A 21544-nucleotide genomic window follows, 5' to 3' on the forward strand; every position below is an offset into this window, starting at 1 on the left:
CTATGATGATAAATGGAGGAGACAGAATAGGGGCGAAAACATTTTTATAATGATAACTTTTGCTAATATTCTAATCTGTTATGCCATTTAAAAAATCAAGACTATTTCAGTTCATAAATGTTCCTAGGTTAAACTGAATAATATGGTGTAAATAAAGAACATACATTTGTTACTACACAATTATGGGTAAGAATGTTAACATTCAGAAGTCAAGAAATTTAAAGATAAAATTGCAGGAATTAAATCTGTATTTCGTAACTACTCAATCTTAAAGACTCAGCTCATGTTTCTCAGTGTATTTAGATCCTGCTTTCTTTGGCAACTGTACATAATTAAGGACAAAAAAAATATAAACAAGAAAAATAATTCATCTGGGTAATTTGAGTAATGTCTGGAATAATGCTTTGAGTTGAAATATTTGAAAAAGGCAGAAATAGTTTCTAAACTTTATTTTACTGTTTTTATTATTTAATATACACCCCCCCAATACAATCCATAGGCTTATTTAGTTTATCTGGGTAATAAATATATGACTTCATTTATCAGATAAGCTCAAGCATACAGAACACAGATAAGATCCAAGATGTGAGCAAACAAGAGATCTGCTTAGCTGGAATGGATGACACAAAACTGTCCATGCACTAATAATGCTCATGCAATGAGTCCCTCGAAGCTCACCCTCTGCACCTACTTATTTATTCTTCCTACTCATGCCGAGTGTGTTTGTCTCATTTCCTAGCCCACAGAGGCTTAAGAGAATATCAGCAATGGAGATGAGGGGTGCTGCTGGAAGTAGATCTATTGATAGGAGAGGTGATCGATACCTTTGTGTTGACAAGGCACCACCACCCTCACGATGACAATGCTGTGAGGTAGCAGGCCAGATACCATCATTCCCATTTTACTGAGAGGGAAAGGAAATGAGGCTGAGAGGTCAAGTGACTTGCCTCCTATAGTGGGAGGTCTGGGACTCAAACCCAGGTCTTCTGACTTTCAGTCTAGTGCTCTTTCCACTACACCACATGACAATATACATGTTGACTCAAAATTCATAGCAGTCTGTGGCCACCTGAGGCCACAATTGCATTTCAAGTCCCTAAAATAACTCATGCTTATAATGACAACCTAGAGGCTAAATTATGTCAACTATATCTATTTAAGAAGGTAGGGAAATATGTCATACATTTTAGGAACCTAAGTGAAAATGGTTATGATTTTGGGGAAGTTTTGGCCATACACATGGCTACATTTTGGTTATCTGGAAAACCCTCTTATGTGAATGAGGCCCCCTTGTTCTGTAATCATGCTACATAAGTGAGACATTTTTACCATATATCAAAATAACTACAAAACGTGATATAAATGTATGAGATAACACACTTCCTCCTAACATCAATTGACTGAATTTACTGTTCACCAATCCCTTTATTTTCTAGGTCATATTCTAAAATTCCTTTTTCTCTAATACTTGAAGATGCTATGAACTCCTGAACTTTGCCCTTTAGAAAATGTAGTTCATTCTGCATTTTCAGCATGCTGTTATCATACTGCATTCCTTCCAGGGCTTTCTGCATATCTATGATATCTGACACCGCTTTCAGCATATCATCTTCCATATTAAACATCTTCATGGTTAAATCTTCCATTTTCTTTTCTGTCCCTATCAGATCTTGGGAGACCTTCAGAACTGAGTGAACGGCACTTTCAAGTGCTGGCAAATGGGTCTTGCATTCTTCAACTTTAGGCTCATAGTCAGTCAGCTTATTGCTGAGATCTATTTCTCTAGCAAAGAGACTTCTCTGTTCTTCTTCTAACTTTTCAACTGCTTTTGTATCAGACACTAGTTGCTCTTCCACTTGTAAAAGGTCATCTTCTTCTTGCCTCTTGATGGTTCTAATATTCCTCATGGTGCTATCTTCCAAATCTTTGAGTCTTTCGGTGAGTAATTTTATTCCTTGTTCAGCCAGGTTAATCTGGCCAGTAACATGAGAATGCATACGTTTGGCTTCGGATTTTAAACCACCAGTATGAGCATTCATGTCATCTAGGTTTCTCTTCCAGGCATCTGTAACATTCTTAAATTTCACATTAACACTCTGCATCCTTTGCATGAGCACCTGCTCACTGTTCTTAATGTCATGGATGATGCTATGGAGACCGGACACTTCCTGCTCAAACTGGGTCATCAAAGATATGGCTGATGTAGTTTCCTGCAGGACACTTTCAGTGGACTCAAGCTGCATTTGTAACACAAAACAATTCCCAAGTCTACTTAATAGCAGTTAATGGTGGAGAAACACACACATTAACAATCAGGACCATAAGAGATGTAGAAAGTTCAAGTTCTGAAGATACTCTAAAATACGTAAGCACATCAGTATCAGAAAACTACACACAAAGGGGAAATTATTGACTAATTGTTTCATTTTACTGCACCCTTCTTGAGGTCTTGGAGATTTGTTTCTTAGTAAATAGCATTAAAAGCAAGAGAGAATTTCATCTTAATTTCTTTTTATCTTTTTTTTTTGAAGGGGTATAAAAGTGATCTAGATAAGTTGTATCATTTACTTGGCTGCCTCTAACTTACAATCTGGGTATTCATTCTAAAAGCATTTGGATAAGAAAATTTTTTTTCATAGAAACATTTTTCTTTGTGGTTTTTGAAACCTCTTAAAGAGAAAGTACCTGAAAGTTACCTTTTGTAGAAATTACAAACAAGTGCAAAAATGAATACAGAAAGTTAGTGAGATTGAAAGTCCTTACAATTTTTGGTCTAGATCTGTGATTTTGTTGGTGTAGAGACAGTTGCAAATTGTCCCTTCCTCTTCAACTTAAGTTGGAAGAGAGTTGCCTTCAGGCATTAAGGGCTTAATTAAGCCTGTGCCCGGGGTTAGGCAGTCAGTATATGCTGACTTCCGGAGTCCCAGTCTGGCTCCTAATTGGCTATGCTGACATGATATGGTCTCAGATTCTATAATACTTACCTAATAATATGTGTTTTTATATTTTATATTCTGACATGCCTCTTGGAACACTGGTAAACCTCCACATAGACTGATAATCTGTAGTACCTATAACTTACAGGTCAAAGAGGTGCCTTTTATTAACAAGGTTAGCCTTGGGGGACATAAGGAATTTATTTCTCAAAGACAAAGAGATGATATTAGGGGCCGCCAGTCCTGTGCTAGCCCAGATTTGGCCAGTGGAACCTGAAGTGAATCATCACCACTCTCCTGTGGTGTCTCCAGTTGCTTAAGGTCACCCATTGGTCAAAGGCCTGGTGTGAGTCGTCACTTTAGTTTCTCTCATAGATGTCACCCACTTTCAGGGCTTAGAATTTCACCTTTACAGATAACTCCCAAATCTTCACGTTCTCTCCACAGGATCTCTAACTGGATTCTGGACAGCTTTGTTTGAGTGTTCTGCCATCACCTCAAACCTAACATGCTGAAAACCAAACTTGCTGTCTTTACATTCAGGTGAGTCCCTCGAAATCACATAGCAATGCCTTCACCACAGAAACTGTTTCAAATATTATGCACACTCCTTCCCTCCCAAACCTCAGTCTCAGATGCTACATGATACTGGAATCTCTTTGTCCACAACAATTATCTGTCAGTCATTTTTTTTCTCCTTTTCTTTTTGTATTAGAGGAAGTAGTATCTCTGTTTCCAAGGGCAAACCTATCTACAGATGGCCTTCATCCCAATCCCTTCTACCTTTCCTGCAAGTTGCTCCTTATCTGAGATCCTCTTTTTGGCACCTTCCACTTCTCTCTCTCTACTAGCTTTTTTGCTTCTTTACCCTTAAGTTACCCTCCCTGGAAGTACTGCCCCATATCTTTTACTGGCACTCTTTCTGGCAGCATTCAATGCCGACACTTTACAACTTTCCCACTCCTTAGTCTCTGGCAATCTGGCTTCCATATTCTACATAAAAAATTCTCTTGAGGGTCATCAATGAATTCCCCATTGCCCAATTCAATGGGCTTTTCTGTTTCCATTCTCCTCTGTCTCTTGGTAGTACTTGGCATTATTGATTCGCTTCCTGCCCTTCTTGAAACTCTCCTCCCTTGAGGTTCTGTGGCCCTGCACTTTTGGGATTCTTCTATGAATTTTCTGTCCACTTCTTTTTGTCTGTCTCTCTGGCTCTTTTTCCTCTCCTTGCTCCCCAATTTTAGGCATTCCCCAACGTTTTGCCTGAGGTGTTTTCTTCTTTCATCATCTCCCTTCCTTAAAGAGCTTATCTGTACTCATGGCTCCAACTAACACCTTGGTGTGGGTGACTCCCCAATCTAGATCTCTGGTTTCTATTTCCCTCCATGCTTCAGACCTTCATTTCCAACTTCCTCTTGGTTTAGCTTTACCTGAATGTCCCAACAGAACCTCACATTCAATATGTCTAAAACCAAACTCATCATCCTTTTCTGCTTCCTTTTCCCCACATTTTTTTAATGAGTTCAATACTGTAATGAAAAATAAGACATTTTTGTAAAACCCTTCAGGTATGCATTTGGATAAAATACCTTCATATTTGTTAAGCACAGTAATCTTTACCAAACTTATCCTATGTTGAAATTATTACCTTTTCAGAAATTAAATCGACTTGACTTTGAAGGCCATGGAACTCTGCAGCTTCCAATTTCAGTAGCTGGTATTTATTTTCTACATTATCAAACTTTTCTGACTGCTGAAATACAAACCTGTAAAAGATAAGCAAACAAAAATAATAATACTATATTTCCAGTAGGGACTATTTTGCATCAAAATTGTAAAACACATTCCAGTTCACAAGATCATAAATTTAATTCTGGAAATTAACTTTTGATTTATTTTATTTTTTTTGCTGCTGAGGAAACTAAGGGCCAGAGGGCTTTGAGCCACCTCACCCAAGGTCTCAAAAGCCACAATAAGTATCTGGGGTGAGACTGGAATTCTGCTCCTCTGACTCTTCCGCAGGCCTCTTTCCACAGCACCATGCTGCCTCTAAGATTTAGAAGAAAATCTCTATTTTATAAAGCAGCAAAGGAATTTGTCAGACTTAGCATAATTATTAAACAAAAAGTTCTCACAACTGATAATTGAACATTATCTTAAAGGACTTACCCACTTCTGAGATGAACAAATATATTCTAAGACTGAGTAATTAAAATTGATCATAAAGCTTTTAGTTTTTAAACTATGAAAATTATTCAATTCAATTAAACTAATTGAATTAAAACATCTAATTCCTACTTGCGCAGAGCACTGTACTAAATGCTCAGGGAGATACATAGTTTAGATGAGAAATTGCCTTACTGAATTTATGGTCTAGGAAGCAGATATAGTACATACACAAATAGCTACATGAGAAATACATGTGATATGGTCAAGCAAAGTACTAGGTGACACGAAGCCAAAGCTGTTTGGGGTGGCCAGAAGGTAGTAACTGCAGACTTGGCAGAAAGTTTCAGTAGCCAGGGATAGAATCTGAGTCTGAGAACCTGAGTTCAAATTCTGATGGTGCCACTTAATATCTATGGGCCTTTGAGTAAGTACTTTAAGCTCCCTGGGTATTGGTTTCCTCCTCTGTACAGTGAGAAGTTGAACCCTTCCACCTCTAACCCTGTGACTGAGTTAGGCTTTAGAGCATGTACAAATCCACCATGGAGAGGTGGAGGAAGAAGAAGAGGGAGGGCTGGATGTTTTCAGCCTAGGAAAGACATGGAAGGAGGTAAATAAAAAGCATGTCCAGGATGACTGAGAAGTTCTGCTGGCTGCAGTGCAGAGTCTGCAGAAGGGTGGGAGGTGAGATAGGGCAGAGGGCAGAAAGAGCCAAACTATGAAAGCTCTGAATGCTGGGAAATGGAAGAGGAAACCACTTACAGGTTCTGAGCAGAGAAGAATGACATCACTGAACAGGGAGGATGAAATTGGCGGAGGGGGAGGCATGGTTTGGTAGGTGGATAGAATGGAAGCCATGTCATAGTAAAGAGGGTTTGTAGGAGTGGTAGCCATGGGAATGGAGGGGAGGGGTCAAATGTGAGGGACGTTGGGGAGATAAAATTAATAGGGCATTATTGATCTCCAGGAGGGTTTTCCTGAAGAATTAAATTCAGTGATGTATGAAATAAGAGAGTCTCCAAGTGATTTCTATAAAATCTGATTACCCTACTTAGACTGTGTAAACTTTTTTCAAGCTAAAATCTTAGTAATGTCTCCCTTACGGTTATCATTTCTTGACTGTTCTCATCTACCCAAGTCAGCATACGCAAATATACAGTAAAAATATGACAGAAGGTTAAGATGTATGTGTATATATCTCTGTGTGTTTGGGGGCAAAAGGCAAGGACTAATAATGATCTGCCAACCCAAAGGCCAGAGTTTAGGCAGCACTAGCAAAGCAGGCCCAATCCTGTAAGATCAAGTCTCTCGATATGGTGAACCCTTAACTATTTGGTCACTAGGATTTTAGGCCTCTTGGGCTTCTGGAGTAGTTCGATTTGGGAGAAGTTGGGGTAGGAGCACTGATGGTGCAAAGTAGTTTCATATAATCTATCAATAATCAACTCAACAAATATATATTATGTGCCTGGGATGTGCCAGCGGTTGGAATAAAACTTAATTTTTAATGGATATTTTTTGTCTTTACATCACTCTGTTTTTGTGGAGGGAGTGGGAAAGACTGGGTATCCCTCTCTCATCCAGGCTGGAAGTTCAGGGGCCACTCAAGGGCTTGATTCTAATTTCTGACCTAGTTAAGCAAGGTGCTCACCATATTGATGCTATACTTAGTGCAGATACCAGATTGACCTAGCCAACTGCAGCTCTGAAATCCTGGAGTCAGGAGATTCTCTAGCCTCAGTGTCCTCCAGAAACAGGGTACAGGTTTAAACTACCACACCAGGCCTATCCTTCATATAGAACGTGTCCCTTCCCACACACTTAGTGAGCCGCTTCTTCTAACAAAGAATAAAAAGAAAAAAATCAGTTCAGTATCAACTGAACCTGACAACATAACTATTGTTTCCCATCTCTGCAAAAAAGGGAAGTAGGTACATTTTCTTACCTCTTCTCCAGGGCTTTAAACAAAGCCAAGGAGGCAAAGACCAGAAAATTACATTCAACATCTTGTGACTGGTTTGCTGTAAAGGATGACAGGAGTACTCTGAATGTGGATAATGTGTATACAAAGCCAAACTATTTGTGTGAAAGTTCAGAATTAACAAGAGACAGAAGAAATGAGAGAAAAAACAACAAAACAGGAGGGCTAATGACAAAGATCTAGTATAGAACAGGTCTGAATTACTGAAGGAGGGGGAGAAGAAGAGGAGATCATCTGCACTTTAATATAGTGTCTTTAAAGGCATAAGGCATTTCTTCACTATGTGGCATCTGACCATCACTTAACTGAAGCTGCCCTCTCCAAAGCTGCCAGTGATTTCTTAATCGCTAAATCTGATGGGCTTTTCTCAGTCCTCATCCTTCTCAACCTTTCTACCACATCTGACACAAGTGTCTCTTCTTGGATACACTGATTTGGGTTTTCACGACCTGCCTGTCTCCTGCTTCTCCTTTGATGTACCCACTCCTCAGACTCCTTTGCTCATTCACTATTCCTGTCCCATCCCCTCACTGTGGCTACTCCCCAAGGCTTTGTCCTAGAATCATTTCCCTTCTCCCTCTACATGCCCAGTGATCTCATCAGCTCCAACAGGTTTAATTATACTAATGCAAATGACTCCCAGAGATACATATTCAGCCCCTGCCTTTTCCCTGATGTCCATCCCAGCACCAACTGCTTAGTGGACATTTCAAACTGGATGTTCTGGAGATACATCAAATGCAATAGTATCATGATCCCTTCCCCCAAATCTGGCCCTTTTCCAAACCTACTTTTGATGAAGGCTTCCTATTCTTGCAACCTCCAGGTTTTTAACCTTGGTGTTATATCATAACTCCTCCCTCTTCCTCAACCCACGGTTAGCTGCTGAATGTTGCCATTTCTGTCCCCACAACGTCTGTCTCATCCCATCTCTTCATCCTCCCACAGCTATGGCCTTTTGCTGAGATTTCTGCAGTGGCCTCCTAATTGGTCTCCAGGCCTCAATTCTCTCCCCATGCCAGTCCACCCTCCACTCAGTGGCCAAAGTGATTGTTCTTAAACACTCAGTCAATATCAGGGTCTCTTTTGCCTTTAGGTGCAACTATAAATTTCTCTCCTTAGTTTTCAAAAGTTCTTCACAATCTGGCCTCAACGTATCTTTTACCTCCTGTACTTGGCAATCTGGCCAAACTGGCCTTTAGTTCATCATCTGGAGCTTTCCATCCTCTGCTCTGGACCTCCCTCCCTCAATGGATACTCCTTCCCCTTGTCTCTTCCTTTGTTGTTCATCCTCTGTTCCAAAGAGGGGCAATGACATCACGATGGGTGCAAAGTCATCAGTCTCATGCTCTTTTCTAGAGTCACTGAAGTCCAGTGGCAAGACAAAAGTCAAGATAACGATGGCCCGAGATGCAGTGGATGACCGTGGTGTCTTTGATGTCTGACCAAGCTCTACGCATTCCGCACTGCCTATCTTGCTGAGGGAAGTCTTTGCACACTTGGAGTAGGCCCCTCCCTAACTCACCAGAAGATCTGAGGCTTGCTGGTTACCCACAACCTGGCTTATAACCTGATGCTTTTATCAAGGTGTGTTCACTGTGGATACTACAGCTTCTTGGGGCCACAGGTGAGAGTTGGGTGACACGTAGACACCAAGGGTACACCAGAGGTGCTAGCCCTCCTGAATACCCCATACACCAGTCCCTTACTTTATGACTCCGCTCAACCACTTCCTTCTACACGGAGACTTCCTATTCCTCCACTTGCGGCGCTCTCCATCTTAAGCTACGGTGTTTTTCACTGCATTTTATTCTCTCTTGATTTGTTGGCTATATCTTTACATATGTACTTATCCTTTCCATCAGAATGGAAGCACCTTCTCAGTTGGATTTGCTTCATTCTTCCTATTTGAACCCCTAGTGCCTAGCACAGTGTCTGGCAAGCAGTAAGTGCTTAATACTTGCTGATAGATTGATCGCTGTAGGCAGATGTGCAAAATGATTGAGAAGAAATGCACATCTGTATATGCCCTGGAAAGGGGGTTTAAAAGAAAATATTGATGAATTATTGCAAAATATCAGTTCATATTAAGACTTGGAGGGGCAGCTAGGTGTTGCAGTGAATAAAGCACCTGCCCTGGAGTCAGGAGGACCTGAGTTCAAATGTGGCCTCGGACACGACATTTAATAGCTGTCTGACTGTGAGCAAATCACTTAATCCCAATTGCCTTGCCTTACCCCCTCCAAAAAAAAAAAAGACTTGGAAGGAAAAGTTATTGAAATTCTTTGTAGATTTTTAAGTATTTTAAAGGTGTAGAGCAGTATCTGTGGAGTCAAAAAACCTACTTATATTAGAACAATTAGCCCCATGTCAGATGTGAATGGTTCTCAGCACAAAGCTATGAAGCCTGTTATGTTTTTGGCCCAATGATCACTAAAAAGCCACAGTATTGTTATAATGAAATGCTGTTAACTGAGCTATATATTTTTGAGAGAGTGGTTTCAGTATTTAAAATTGAGCCACAACACAAGCTAGATATAGCTCTGAGAAAGTCAACAAGTTATGACAGCACTTTTTTTCAGAAAACATTTTTGACCAGTTTATCCTGTGGACACAGTTGCTCGGTCGTGCCTGGCTCTGTGTGACCCCATCTGGGGTGTTCTTGCCAAAGATGTTATCTTCTTCTCCAGTTCATTTTATAGATAAGAAATCTGAGGCAAACATGGTTAAGTGACTTACCTTGGGTCACAGAGCTAGTTAAGTAGCTGAGGCTGGATCTCAACACAGGTCTTCCTGACTCTGTGCTGGGTACTCTATCCACAGGGTCACCTAGCTGCCCCAACTTTACAATATAGTTGATCTAAGTCTATTCAGGCAATGCTAGTCATTATTATCATGAGAGCTGAATCAAGTTCTGCCTTTAAAGCTGAGTAAAGCTTGTTCATGCATCTTCCCAAAGCTGCAGGTATTCATAAAATAAAACCTTTCAGGGTTGGAAAAATGTCATTTTCCTCAACCTTCCAGAGTTATTCTACATCTACCTGTTGCTCATAGACCCCAATCTAATGTATGTCTGACTACCAAAATCACAAACTTAACTGAAATAGTTCCTCCTGCCTGAGAAAGCAGTGGGTGCGAATGCTGTCTACTTGGTCCTCACTGTTACCTTGCTGATCCCAGGCAGCAAGGAATTACTCAGAATATAACATCCAATTACATAAAAGATTTCCTGAGGAATTTTTATCATGTAGACACAAGGCTATCAATTTTATTGAATGCATAAAGATACAATTTCAATTCCATTTGTGCTTGTTCAGTTCCAAATCCAACAGCAGGAGGGACTTGAAGAACAACACAGTCTGCTATCGTGTCAGCAGAAACTGTATAAGCAAGAATAGTTTTAATGCGCACCTCTAATCACATAACCGTAGTATATTAGGAACTGCAAAGAATCTTAGAGATTTAGTTCAGTCCTTTCATTTTACAGGGAAGGAAACTGAAGCTCACCAGGCTGATTTAAAGGAAACACCTGTTTCTTCTGGAAAAAGAGAGGATTTCAGAGGGTCATGATGGCTTCGAGTACATGAAGGGCTATTACATGAAAGAGGGGACAGACTTGTTCAGCATGGCCCCACAGGTGAGAACTAGGAGCACAGGGTGAAAGACACAGAGAGGCCGATGTTGAATGTTAAACTTCCTGATAATTAGAGCCATACCAAAGGGGATGGCCTTCTTCATGAGCTGATAGGCTTTGCCAGGCAAGCAGGGGCTGTTAAATGTTGACCTTGGGAACTTCCCAAATCCTTTCCAATTCTGAGATTTGGAGAAAACTGCCAGCAGCTAAGAATCAGATGCAGATTTCCTAGTTCAGGGTTCTTTCCCCAACACTAGAAAGTCCAAACCTGGCCTCCTCAAGCATATTTCATACTATTTCTCTTTATGCACTTTATGTTTCTTTCTTTTCCTTGAACTCAACCCACCACTGCTCCTGTTCTCTCGGCCTGGAATGTGCACCATTTCTATCAGCTGAGATATCTGGATTCTTAAAGGTAAAGTTCAGGTCCCATCTTCTCTAGGAAGCCCTACATTTCTCCAGTTGGAAGCCATCTCTGCCCTTCCAAAGTCTCTAATTATATACATTCTTTAATTATATACACTGGTCAGATTCTAATCAAAGGTAGGTAGCTGGTTGACACTGCAGTGGACACGGTGCCGGGCCTAGAGTTCAGAGAGACTTGACTTCAAATCTGGCCTCAGACTTCACTTGTTTGCCCCCAACTATAAACAGTGATAATCATCACACCTACTTCCCATGGTTGTTGTGAGGATCCAGAGAGAAGATATTTGTAAAGTGCGTAGTACACAGTGCCAGGCACAGAGAAAAGGAGAAAGACTGGATGTGAAGTCTGAGCACCACGGTTCAGATGCCGTGCTTTGCCATCCACTACCTGTGTGACCTTGGGCAAGTTGCTTCACCTATCTTAGTCTCACTTTCCTCATCTGCAAAATGAGTGTGGTGGATTAGAAGGCAGGAACTCCTTTCAAGCTCTCTATTATCTATGCCTGGCATGTGGGAGGTGCTTAATAAAAGACGTTTACCAAATTAAATTCTTCTGAGTTAAGCCCCATGTGCCCAAACATCCTAGTACAAGTTCCTGAAATACTGAGAGACATTTCACATTCCAAGAACAGTCTGCCCAGATGATCTATGAGTGTGGATGGCAAATAAGGCAATGTCTGTTGGTCTATTGTGTTAGTGGTAGAGATAAGAGTATTCTGAATAGTGGTTCCTCTAGTAGGGGTCAGCCCAATGAGAGGAGCCTGGCCAGAAGGGCAGACCAAGTCATACTTACCATTTTGAGTAAGGGAAAAAGAACATTCAGGCCAGAAAAAAATGTCATAATGGGAGACTGCTATTGTGAGCACTATTATTATAAGTAATAATAATTAGTCAACGGAAATCATTTTTGGTAAGGCTGCATGAGCACCATGCTATGTTTAATTACAAGCAGAAAGCAAGGCATAATCAGTGCTGTCTTATGTTCTATATATCAGAAGTACCTGATGATGCTGTTATGGAGTTTCAGGGAGGAGGGCAAATTGTAATTATACATGTGGTGGACAAGGAGTAACAGTCAACAGTAGGGGTAAAACATCATTGTCTGCATGCAGCCTGTACTAGAAGAGTCTGATGTGACACTCAACTATAGGGAACTGGTCATTATACGCTAAGACCTTGGGACCTGCAAGCCACTTTAGGGGCCCCAGACTGATAAGTCCAGGACAATGATAGCAAGAAGATGGTTTTCTGAAGTGAGAGAAAGAAGCAAATGGCCAAAAAGTAACTTCTGTGACTTGTTAAAAAAATTATATTCCAAAGTCATTCAGTCCTATATCTTATCAATCATGAAGAACTGGTAAAATTATAGTTAGTGGATTCTTTTCAAGAAGGCAGGAAAGGGTTGTACATTTTGGAAAGAGTATCATCAAAACAAGAGTTAAATAATGTAAAAAAAAATCCACTATTTAGAAAGCCTTCCTGAAGGCGTTCCAGATGGTTAAGATTTCATCATACAAATAATGCAAGAGAAAGCTGCCCTGCTGCACCAGTGCAAGTGGTAGGGAGAGAAAGAGGGAGTAATGGGATTCTTGATTCACAAATGATAGTTGATATTGCCTAACCTAGAACAAGCTATCTCAAACCGATGCCTTAAAGAAGGCAAAGGTACAAAGAATAAAAAAAATTTAAAATTCCACAAGAATGAGAAAAGTAACATACTTTCAGAGCTAAAGTAGAAACATCTCAAATTTCTGAGGTAGAGAGCTCATTTGAGATATATAAGCTTCATTTCTGGAGAAGAGCTGATATGGGGCTACAGCAATTAGAAAGGAAATCAAAGATGCTTAAATTATTCCAGAATTAATTCAAGAAATTCTCTTGAACCACTGCTGGAGTATGTTTCTCTACAGATAACAAATGGCCTATTTTGCATCCTTCTGATCGTCTCATTGTTGAGAAAACATCAACTTCTTGAAATCCATTTTTATGCAGGGTTTTCTGAATGAAGGGTCCAGAGATACACTGATATGTGCAAAATGACACACAGGATTTTAGTACTGTGCAGCATGGCCTCTCCAACATTTCTGTGATTGGGGTTAGCACAACATATTAGCACCATACCTCGTTGGGGAGGATCCTGAGGGATAATACTTGCTTAGTGTGGTGTCACTTGGTCCTGGTAAGAGAGATCAGAGGGGCCATGCTACACAGTGCAACAACACTTGCCTAGTTGTCATCTGTACACAATTAATAGTTTTCCTGGGGAGATTCTGCTGCTTTCTAAAAGTATAAAACTTCCCCCTAAATCGAAGAGGTGCTTGAGAGATAACTCATTAATAATCTCAAAACAAGGTTGGCTACTGAAGTGCCATGAATTAAATGGTATAAATTAGGGCCATAAGTATCCATCAGAAGCATGAATTAAATTCAAGTCAATTTGGCAAGCATTAAACACCTTCCATGTGCCAGGAAAAGAAGGCTAAAACGGTACCAGCCTTCAAGGAGCTAAAGTTATACTGGGGGGTGAAGTAGGTGGATGGAAATCTCAGGAGTGATATTACTGGTATAGTTCCAGTGTGTCTTATCGGTGCAACAAGGAAAAATAGCTATATTGACCAACATTTTCCAAATATTAAGCTTTTAGACAGGGATGGGAACTGGACTTTTGACTTCAATGGCACAAGGAACTCCTGAGTGCAAGAAATTATTTTACCAATGCTGGTTGCCACCTTCTTTGAACTAATAGTTTCCAAGAGCTTCCTAGGGCAGTGGTGTCAAATTCAAATATGTATGTAATGTATGTAAAGGATACCTATGGGCCTCATCTTAACACAGAAAACTACATATTAACATTATGTATGTTGTGCTGTATTTTTTATTTGTTAAATATTTCCCAATTACATTTTAATCTGGTTTGGGACACATGTTTGATACCTCTGGCCTACAGCACAGAGAGGTGACACAGCCAGTATATGGTACATTAACTCAGGCCTTCTTGACTTCAAGACCAGATTTCTATTCATTGTAGTTGAAAGATAGAAAGTTTATTTCAATGTAATTTTTTTTTGTCTGAAAAAATGCTGCCAAAAATGAAGATAATTTTTATTATTGAAGGAAAATAGATTTTTTTATCAAATATTTTCCTATCTTTTTTATTACTTTTGTTCCACAGTTAATATAAAGTTTTCCAATAGGCAAAGCCCCTGGGGACATCTACTCCAATCTCTACCTGAACAAGAATCCTCTCTCCAGCATTCCTGACAATTAGGCATCTGGTTCTTCCTTGAAGACTTCCAGGGAGGGGAAGCCACTACCTTATAAAGAAACCCATTCTATCCTGAATGTTTCTAATTGCTGCAAAGTTTTTTCTTGACATTGAACTGAAATCTCTCCTTTGTAGTTCTGTTGTCTATCACCAAGCAAGAACCATCTAAATGTTCCTTCCACATGACAGGTTTTCAAATACTTGAATATAATTTTATTTCCATGTAGCCCCAGTTTTTTTCTTACCCAGACACCTCTAGTTCGTTAAACCCTTTCATGTTTGCATGGCATGGTCTCTAGTCCCCTAACCATTCTGGTTACCTTCATCTAGTCACTTTTCACCTTGTCATTGTCTTTCCTAAAAGGTGGTACCTAGAACTGAACACCATCTCCCAGATGTGGCCTGACTTTTTTACGATCAGGGAATCATGTCCAAGGCCTTCAGAGACCAACTAGTCCAATTCATACCTCCATTCTGGAAAGGATCTCCATTCTGTAATTGTATTTCCCACAGAGCAGCACAAACCTGGGCACATGTTTCATCAGGAATGGAAATAGGATAGTTAATGAAAACTCATCTTGAGAGGTCACCTGCTGAGCATTTCAATCTATTTCACAGGCATGAAAACAAAAATCACTAGGTTATGATGCCACAGAGGGCTCTATGTGATACCCTATACAAGTGTTCACAAACTTAAAAAAAAAAGTACAGAAGACTATCTCATCATAATTAAAAAATAACAAGACTATGTTTGGAAAACCTTTTGGGCAGATGGATTTGCACTGATATTTAAAAACATTTCATGCATTCTAGCAATACTTCATCTTCTAGGGAAAGCTGAGTTTAAATGAAATCTTCCTACAGAATTTAGCTGTTTCTGAAGTAGTCGTTTTCCTCTGTTTCCTTGTGGCATGGACTTGACCATGAAAGTGTCAGTTCAAGGCCTACCAAGCTGGACAAACTTCAAGTATAGGCCTTGTGGTGAATTGTCTATTCTCCAAGGACCAGTATAGCTAAGTCTGGGGACACTCATTGGCAGGCTGGGCACAGCAGCTATCTACTACTGTCTACTAGAGTGGAGTGGCAATCTACAATGTAAGGAGTTATACCGCTGATAAAATCACAGAGCTTTTAAGTGTGGAGTGTAGCATGTTTATCTACAGTAGGTACAACCTGGTAAATATCTAAGTGGAAGTGGTGCTGTTAATTACACTTGTGTCTGTGCTTTAATTTTCTGTTGGAGTTTCTTGTAAAAATGAAATTTATCTGACAGAGCAGCACTTTGTGAAATTATGAAACTAAACATAAGCTTGCAGTGAAGGGTGCATTTCTGGGGAACACTGGATCAGAAGGCTCAGTGAGAATAAGCAGTACCAGATTTTACTGAAGAAGATACTAAATCTTTCAAATGACTAAGCTCCATTATGAAATTATTTCTCACAGCGAAACAAGAGCATCTCCCTGTGCTGGAGAAGTTGACGCATGGTAAAGAGTGTGACCAGTTTATTTTCTGCAATAGGAACAGCTGCTTTTCATCTGGGAAGATGAAACACCATAAACATTTAAAGCAACATAAACGTTGAATTCTTTCCCTTGACAAGCATTAAGAGCTCATCTTAACTATTAAGTACACTGTACTAAACATAGCAGAACACAAAGATGAGTATGATTTCTGACCTCATGGAACTTACAGTTCTGAGGAATATAACAAAACCTCACCCCGCCCCCAAAACAATTCATGTCAGTAATCTAAGAATCCATGATTCTGGTGGTAGGAGTATTCCGTCTATCTGTACCAAATGGAGGAAAACAAATGCACAAATAAATATAATGTACATCACCCAAATACATGAGCATACCTACCTTAGAAAAGTATAACTTCAAAGTCAGCATTACATAATAAATTCCAGAAAGAAAACAAAATTTAAAATACCCCAAGACTGAAAACTATTTGAGACCTGATGGTCCTGCTTTGTTATAAATTCTCCAAGGCTCTCAGCACATGAAAATGTATAAAACCGGGATGGAATGAAGTCAGCTAATTCAAAAGGTAGGGTGAGGGTCTGCTATTTAAATAGCTAAATTAAATAAATATAATTATAGGAAAGGACTTGGAAAAACCAACCAACAAAATGACAGTTTTACAGCTCTCCCAACACCTTAGCAAAGTACTTGGCACATAATAATAGTAATACCAAGTATTTACATAACACTTTAAGGATTTGCAAAGTGCTTTACAAATATTCCACTTTTTTCTCCCAACAAACTTGGGAGATACGTGCTACTATTAACACCGTTTTATAGATGAGGAAACTGAGGCTGGCAGAGATTAAGCTAGTGTCTAAAGACTAAATTGAACTTGGCATAGCAGGTGCTTAACATATATTTGATTTGACTTGACTATTTCCTAATACTCTATCTGTCTTCCTACTCTGAAATGGCAAAAAGATTATTTGAATTTTTTTTTAAACAAAGATTGATGTTTTATTTTTGTAACTTTTAGGTCTACTGCAGCCAAAAATTGGAAAATTCAGAGAACATGTCTGCTTTCATCAAAAATCTTCTGCATAAATCCTATTATCACATTTTGGTGTAAGCAGTAGTGTTTGCATATGATAGGTCAACAATTTTTGTGTAAGTTCTTAAAAAACCTTTACACATCTCTCCAGAGTGAAGGGAAACGTGATCAAGCACAAACATGATACTTGTTCTATGTACTTTAGAGGATTGTCATGAGGAAAGCATTTTGTCAACCTAAAATCAGTACAAAAATTATCATATATAGTACAAGAAGTTATCAATGTATTATCATTGTTCAGGAGCTTGACTCTCCAGTTGAAACACCGAGACCTGCTAGCTCTGCAAAGATAAAGTAAGAAACCACAACGGGAAAAAACAAAGTTGGCTTCTAGCAACTTGGGGATAGGTTTGGCACTGAGCTACAGGGGCCTGTAATAACAAAGTGGAAAGGCTCAGTCCACGGTTCTCTCTTCTCTGTCTATATACTCTCTCGATGACCTCATTAGTTCTTAAGGATTCATCTTTCTGCAGATGATTTTCAAATCTACCCGTCTATCATCATCTATTCTGAGTTTCAGTGCTGTATGCCACCTGTCTGCTCGCATGCTCTCTGGTTGTCTCACTTTTCTTTTATTGTTTACATTTATTGTTATATCATTGCTGGGACTGTGTACAGTGTTCTCTTTGTTCTACTCATTTCACTTTGCACCAGTTCATGTAGGTCTTCCCAGTGTTTTCTCAACTCCCTAGTCATTTCTTGTAGTGCAATACTATTCCATCACAACCACATATCACAACTTGTTCAGCCACTCCCCAATTGATGGGCATCCCCTCTTTGCTCCACAAAAAGAGTGCTATAGTTCTGTATATATGTCTTTTCCTTTTTTCTTTAATCTCTTTGGGATACAGACTTTGTAATGTGCGTTGCTAGGTCAAAGGGTATGCACAGTTGGATAGCCCTTTGGGCGTAGTTCCCAGTTTTTCTCCAGAATGGTTGGCCCAGTTCACAGCTCAATCAACAGTGCATTAGTGTCCCTATTTTTATTTCTGTTGAGGCCATGTTCTTCTTGTCATCTAGGTTCACAACCTAAGAGTTACTCTCAAGTTTCATCCAAATCAATTATGCCTCAACATTATTCATGTCTGTCACTCTCTCTCCGAAAACAACCCTAAGTACAGTGAAAGCTTGGGCCCTAGAATACTGGTCACACATGACCCAAGCTCTGTGCATTCCTTCCCCCTACCATAGGTGGTGCCATAGTATACAGAGTGCTGGAGCCTGACTCAGGTAGACTTGAGTTCAAACCCCTCCTCAGAAACTTATCAGCTGTGTGGTCCTGGGCAAGACACTTAACCTTTATCTGCCTCAGTTTCCTTACCTTTAAAACAGAGTTAATAACAACACCTACCTCCCAGAATTGTTGTGAAAGTAAAATGAGCTATCTATAAAGTGCTTTGCATACCTCAGAGATTGCAGGTTTGGATACAGACCACTACAATAAAGTAAGTAATCCAATAAGGTGAGTCACACAAATTTTTTGGTTCCCTAGAGCATACAAAAGTTATGTTTATACTATACAATTACGTGTGCAACAGTATATGTCTAAAAACTGCACCTACCTTAATTAAAAAATACTTTATGGCTAAAAAATGCTAACCATCATCTGAGCTAAGCCTTCTGTGAATTTTAATCTTTTTGCTGGTGGATGGTTTTGCCTCAATGCTGATGGCTGCTGACTAATCAAGGTGGTGACCGCTGAAGGTTGGGATGTTTTAAAAATAAGACAACAATGAAGTGTGTCTCATCTATTGCCTCTTCTTTCACTTGAACACTAAGAGGCCATTGTAGGGTTATTAACTGGAGGAATTTCAAGATTGTTATGTTGCACAGACTATTGGAGGCTAGAGGAGAGGGAGAGAGATGGGGGTGGGGTGGATGGGGGAAGAGCTGATTGGTGGAACAGCCAGAATACATATATTTATCAATGAAATTTGCCATATTATATGGGCATGGTTAGTGTTACCCCCAAAGAATTACAATAGTAACATCAAAGATCACTGATCGCAGGTCATAATAACAGACATAATAATGAAAAAGTCTGAAATATTGCAAGAATTACCAAAATGTGACACAGAAACATGATGCAAGCACATGATATTAGAAAAAGGGTGTCAATAGACTTTGCTCAATGCAGAGTTATCATTAACTTTCAATTTGTACACAAAAATGCAATACCTGGGAAGTACAATAAAGCGAAAGCACAATAAGATGAGGTATGCCTGTACAAATGCTAGCTACCATTATTATCTGGATTACTGCAATAACTTCTGAAATGATCTTCTTACATCTAGCCTCTCCACTCCCCACTCTATCTCCACAAAGATGCCAAAATAATATTCCAACACAGGTCTAAACCTCCCCTTGCTTAAGAAGTCTTGGAAGTCCCCTACTGGCTCCAGGATAAAATACAAATGGCTCTCACAAGCTGGCTCCAGTTAATCTTTCCACATTGGGATTACACTTCACCACCATCATTTACCAGTCAGCCAAACTAGCCAATTTCCGTTCCCCAAATGTGATGTAATATTCCATTTTCTGGTCCTTTTGTACAGATCCACCCAAGGCCTGGCATGCTCTCCCAACTCACTTCAGCCTGTTGGAATCCCTAGCTTCGTTCAAGCCTCCATCCAAGAGCTACCTCCTTCAAGATGCTTTTTCTGATTTTTGGTTTCCCAGAGCATATAAAAGTTATGTTTACACTAAACAATTACGTGTGCAACAGTATATGTTATCCAGTTACCAAGTATATCTCCCCCCAACTCCAGTCATTTTAAATTTCCTATATATCCTGCATATGCTTATCTTGTCAATGTGTATCTTTCAGTAACATGTAAGCCCCTGGAGGGCAGGAATGGTCTCATTTTTGCCCTTAATAAATGCTTGAGAATTTTGGCATGGTGGCCAGAGAGAGCTGGGTTCAGGGCTTGGAAGAGTAGGGCTGAGGTCCTGCTTCTGTTACATACTGACTGTATGGCCTGGGGCCAGTCACTTAACCTCAGCGTTGTAGGCAACTTGTGAAGCCTATGAAATGAGAGCAGGTGTTGATATGGGCTGGTAGAGAAAGTCTTACCAGGAACTCCCTACAGTCTTGAAATCACAGGTCTGGTAAAAAACAAACCACCACCACCAACAAAACAAGCAATGAAACAGAAAAGAAAAGAAACGCTTGCCAACAGACATTTTAGATCAAGTGTGGCTGGAGCAGGGAGGGCATGGTAGTATGTACAGTTGTGGACAACACGATTCTACAGGTCTTCAAGCAGAAGTGGGGAGACCACTTGTTGGGTTATTCTAGTGGTGATTCCTTTCCTGTAGGCATTTGGCTATAGGGTTGCTGAAATTACTTCTTACTCTGAAATTCTGTGACTCTGTGGCCATAGATCTGGCTAGAAGGGATCATAGGGGCCATCTTGTCTGATCCTCTTTTTTAAAAATGAGGAAACTTAAACTCAGAAATGTTAACTGACTGATCCAAGGTCACACAGGCATGAAATGTCAGAGGTGAGTTTTGAAACAGGGTCTTCTGACTGCAGAACCAGTACTCCCCCCCCCCCCCCACTATTCTGGGCCTCAGTTTCCTCCTTTGTAAAGAGAGGGCAGGTCTGGAGAAGCCAACTCAGACCAGTAAAGTCAACAAGCATTTATTAAGTACCTACTATGTGCCAGGCACTGTGCCCAATACTGGGAATACAAAGGAAGGCAAAAATAGTCCTTGCCCTCAAGAGGCTCACAATCTAATGGAGGGGAGTCAAAATGTGAACAGCTATGTACAACTAAGATATATCTATATACATATCTATACATATATAGATATACAGACATTTATATACATATCGATATAGAGATACATAGAATCACTTGGAGATAATCTTTGGGGAAGATACTAACATGAAAGAGGACTGGATAAGAAGATACTAACATGAAACAGGACTGGATAAGACTTCTTGTAGAAGGCAGAATTTTAGCTGAGACTTGAAGGAAGCCAGGGATGCCAGAAAGGAACGATGATGAGGGAGAGCATTCCAGGCATGAGGGAAAACGCCCAGTGAAAATGCCCAGAGTCAGGCAATGTCTGGTGTCAGGAACATGGAGGAGGCCAGTATCACTGGACAGTAGAGTACTTGGAGGGGAGGAAGATGTAAGAAGGCTGGAATGTAGGACGTAGGGATGTAGCTGCAGGAAGGACCCGGGTGATGAAGACGATTTTATATTTGTGCCTGGAGAAGATAGGGTACTACTGGCATTTACTGAGTAAGAGGGTGGAAGGGTGAGACCTGTGCTTTCAGAAGATGACTCTGGGAGCTGAGTGGAAGATGGAATGGAGTGAGACGAGCCGCCTTTGGATAGTCCAGGAAGGAGGTAGTGAGAGCCTTCACCAAGGTGGTGGAAGTGTCCAAGAAGGGTGTGGACGTGTGATAGCCCTTGACTGGTTTTTGTGGGGTGAGACTGGGTGAAGAATTAAGGATGACATCAAAGCTGGGAGGGGAGTGGTGCCCTTGACCTAGGGCAGTCCTGGAGCACAGGGGCAGAGCGCTGGACCGGTTGAGTTTAAGAT

At 40.2% G+C, this 21544-nt stretch overlaps 1 protein-coding gene and 1 long non-coding RNA gene across 4 annotated transcripts in view; one reads left to right on the forward strand and one right to left on the reverse strand.

The window, feature by feature from the left end:
* The window catches only part of IKBIP (IKBKB interacting protein), a 30712-nt gene that overhangs the window by 8196 nt on the left and 972 nt on the right, over positions 1–21544 (reverse strand). For 2 of the 3 annotated variants that reach the window (XM_072655663.1, XM_072655662.1), the window contains 2 exons: positions 4585–4702; positions 435–2237 (listed from right to left, as the gene is read on the reverse strand). In XM_072655663.1, the coding sequence (XP_072511764.1) occupies positions 1407–2237; positions 4585–4702 (949 nt within the window). In that variant the 3' untranslated portion in view covers positions 435–1406. Of the gene's footprint in view, positions 1–434; positions 2238–4584; positions 4703–21544 lie in introns of those variants that run through there. The other variant, XM_072655664.1, reaches the window with a different exon arrangement.
* On the forward strand, positions 2235–19881 carry LOC140534536 (uncharacterized). Its single transcript, XR_011977355.1, has 3 exons — positions 2235–3479; positions 8443–8710; positions 10571–19881. It is a non-coding gene; the product is annotated as an uncharacterized lncRNA (long non-coding RNA).

The sequence above is a fragment of the Notamacropus eugenii genome, chromosome 3 (assembly GCF_028372415.1).
Source record: "Notamacropus eugenii isolate mMacEug1 chromosome 3, mMacEug1.pri_v2, whole genome shotgun sequence".
Lineage (NCBI taxonomy): Eukaryota > Metazoa > Chordata > Mammalia > Diprotodontia > Macropodidae > Notamacropus > Notamacropus eugenii.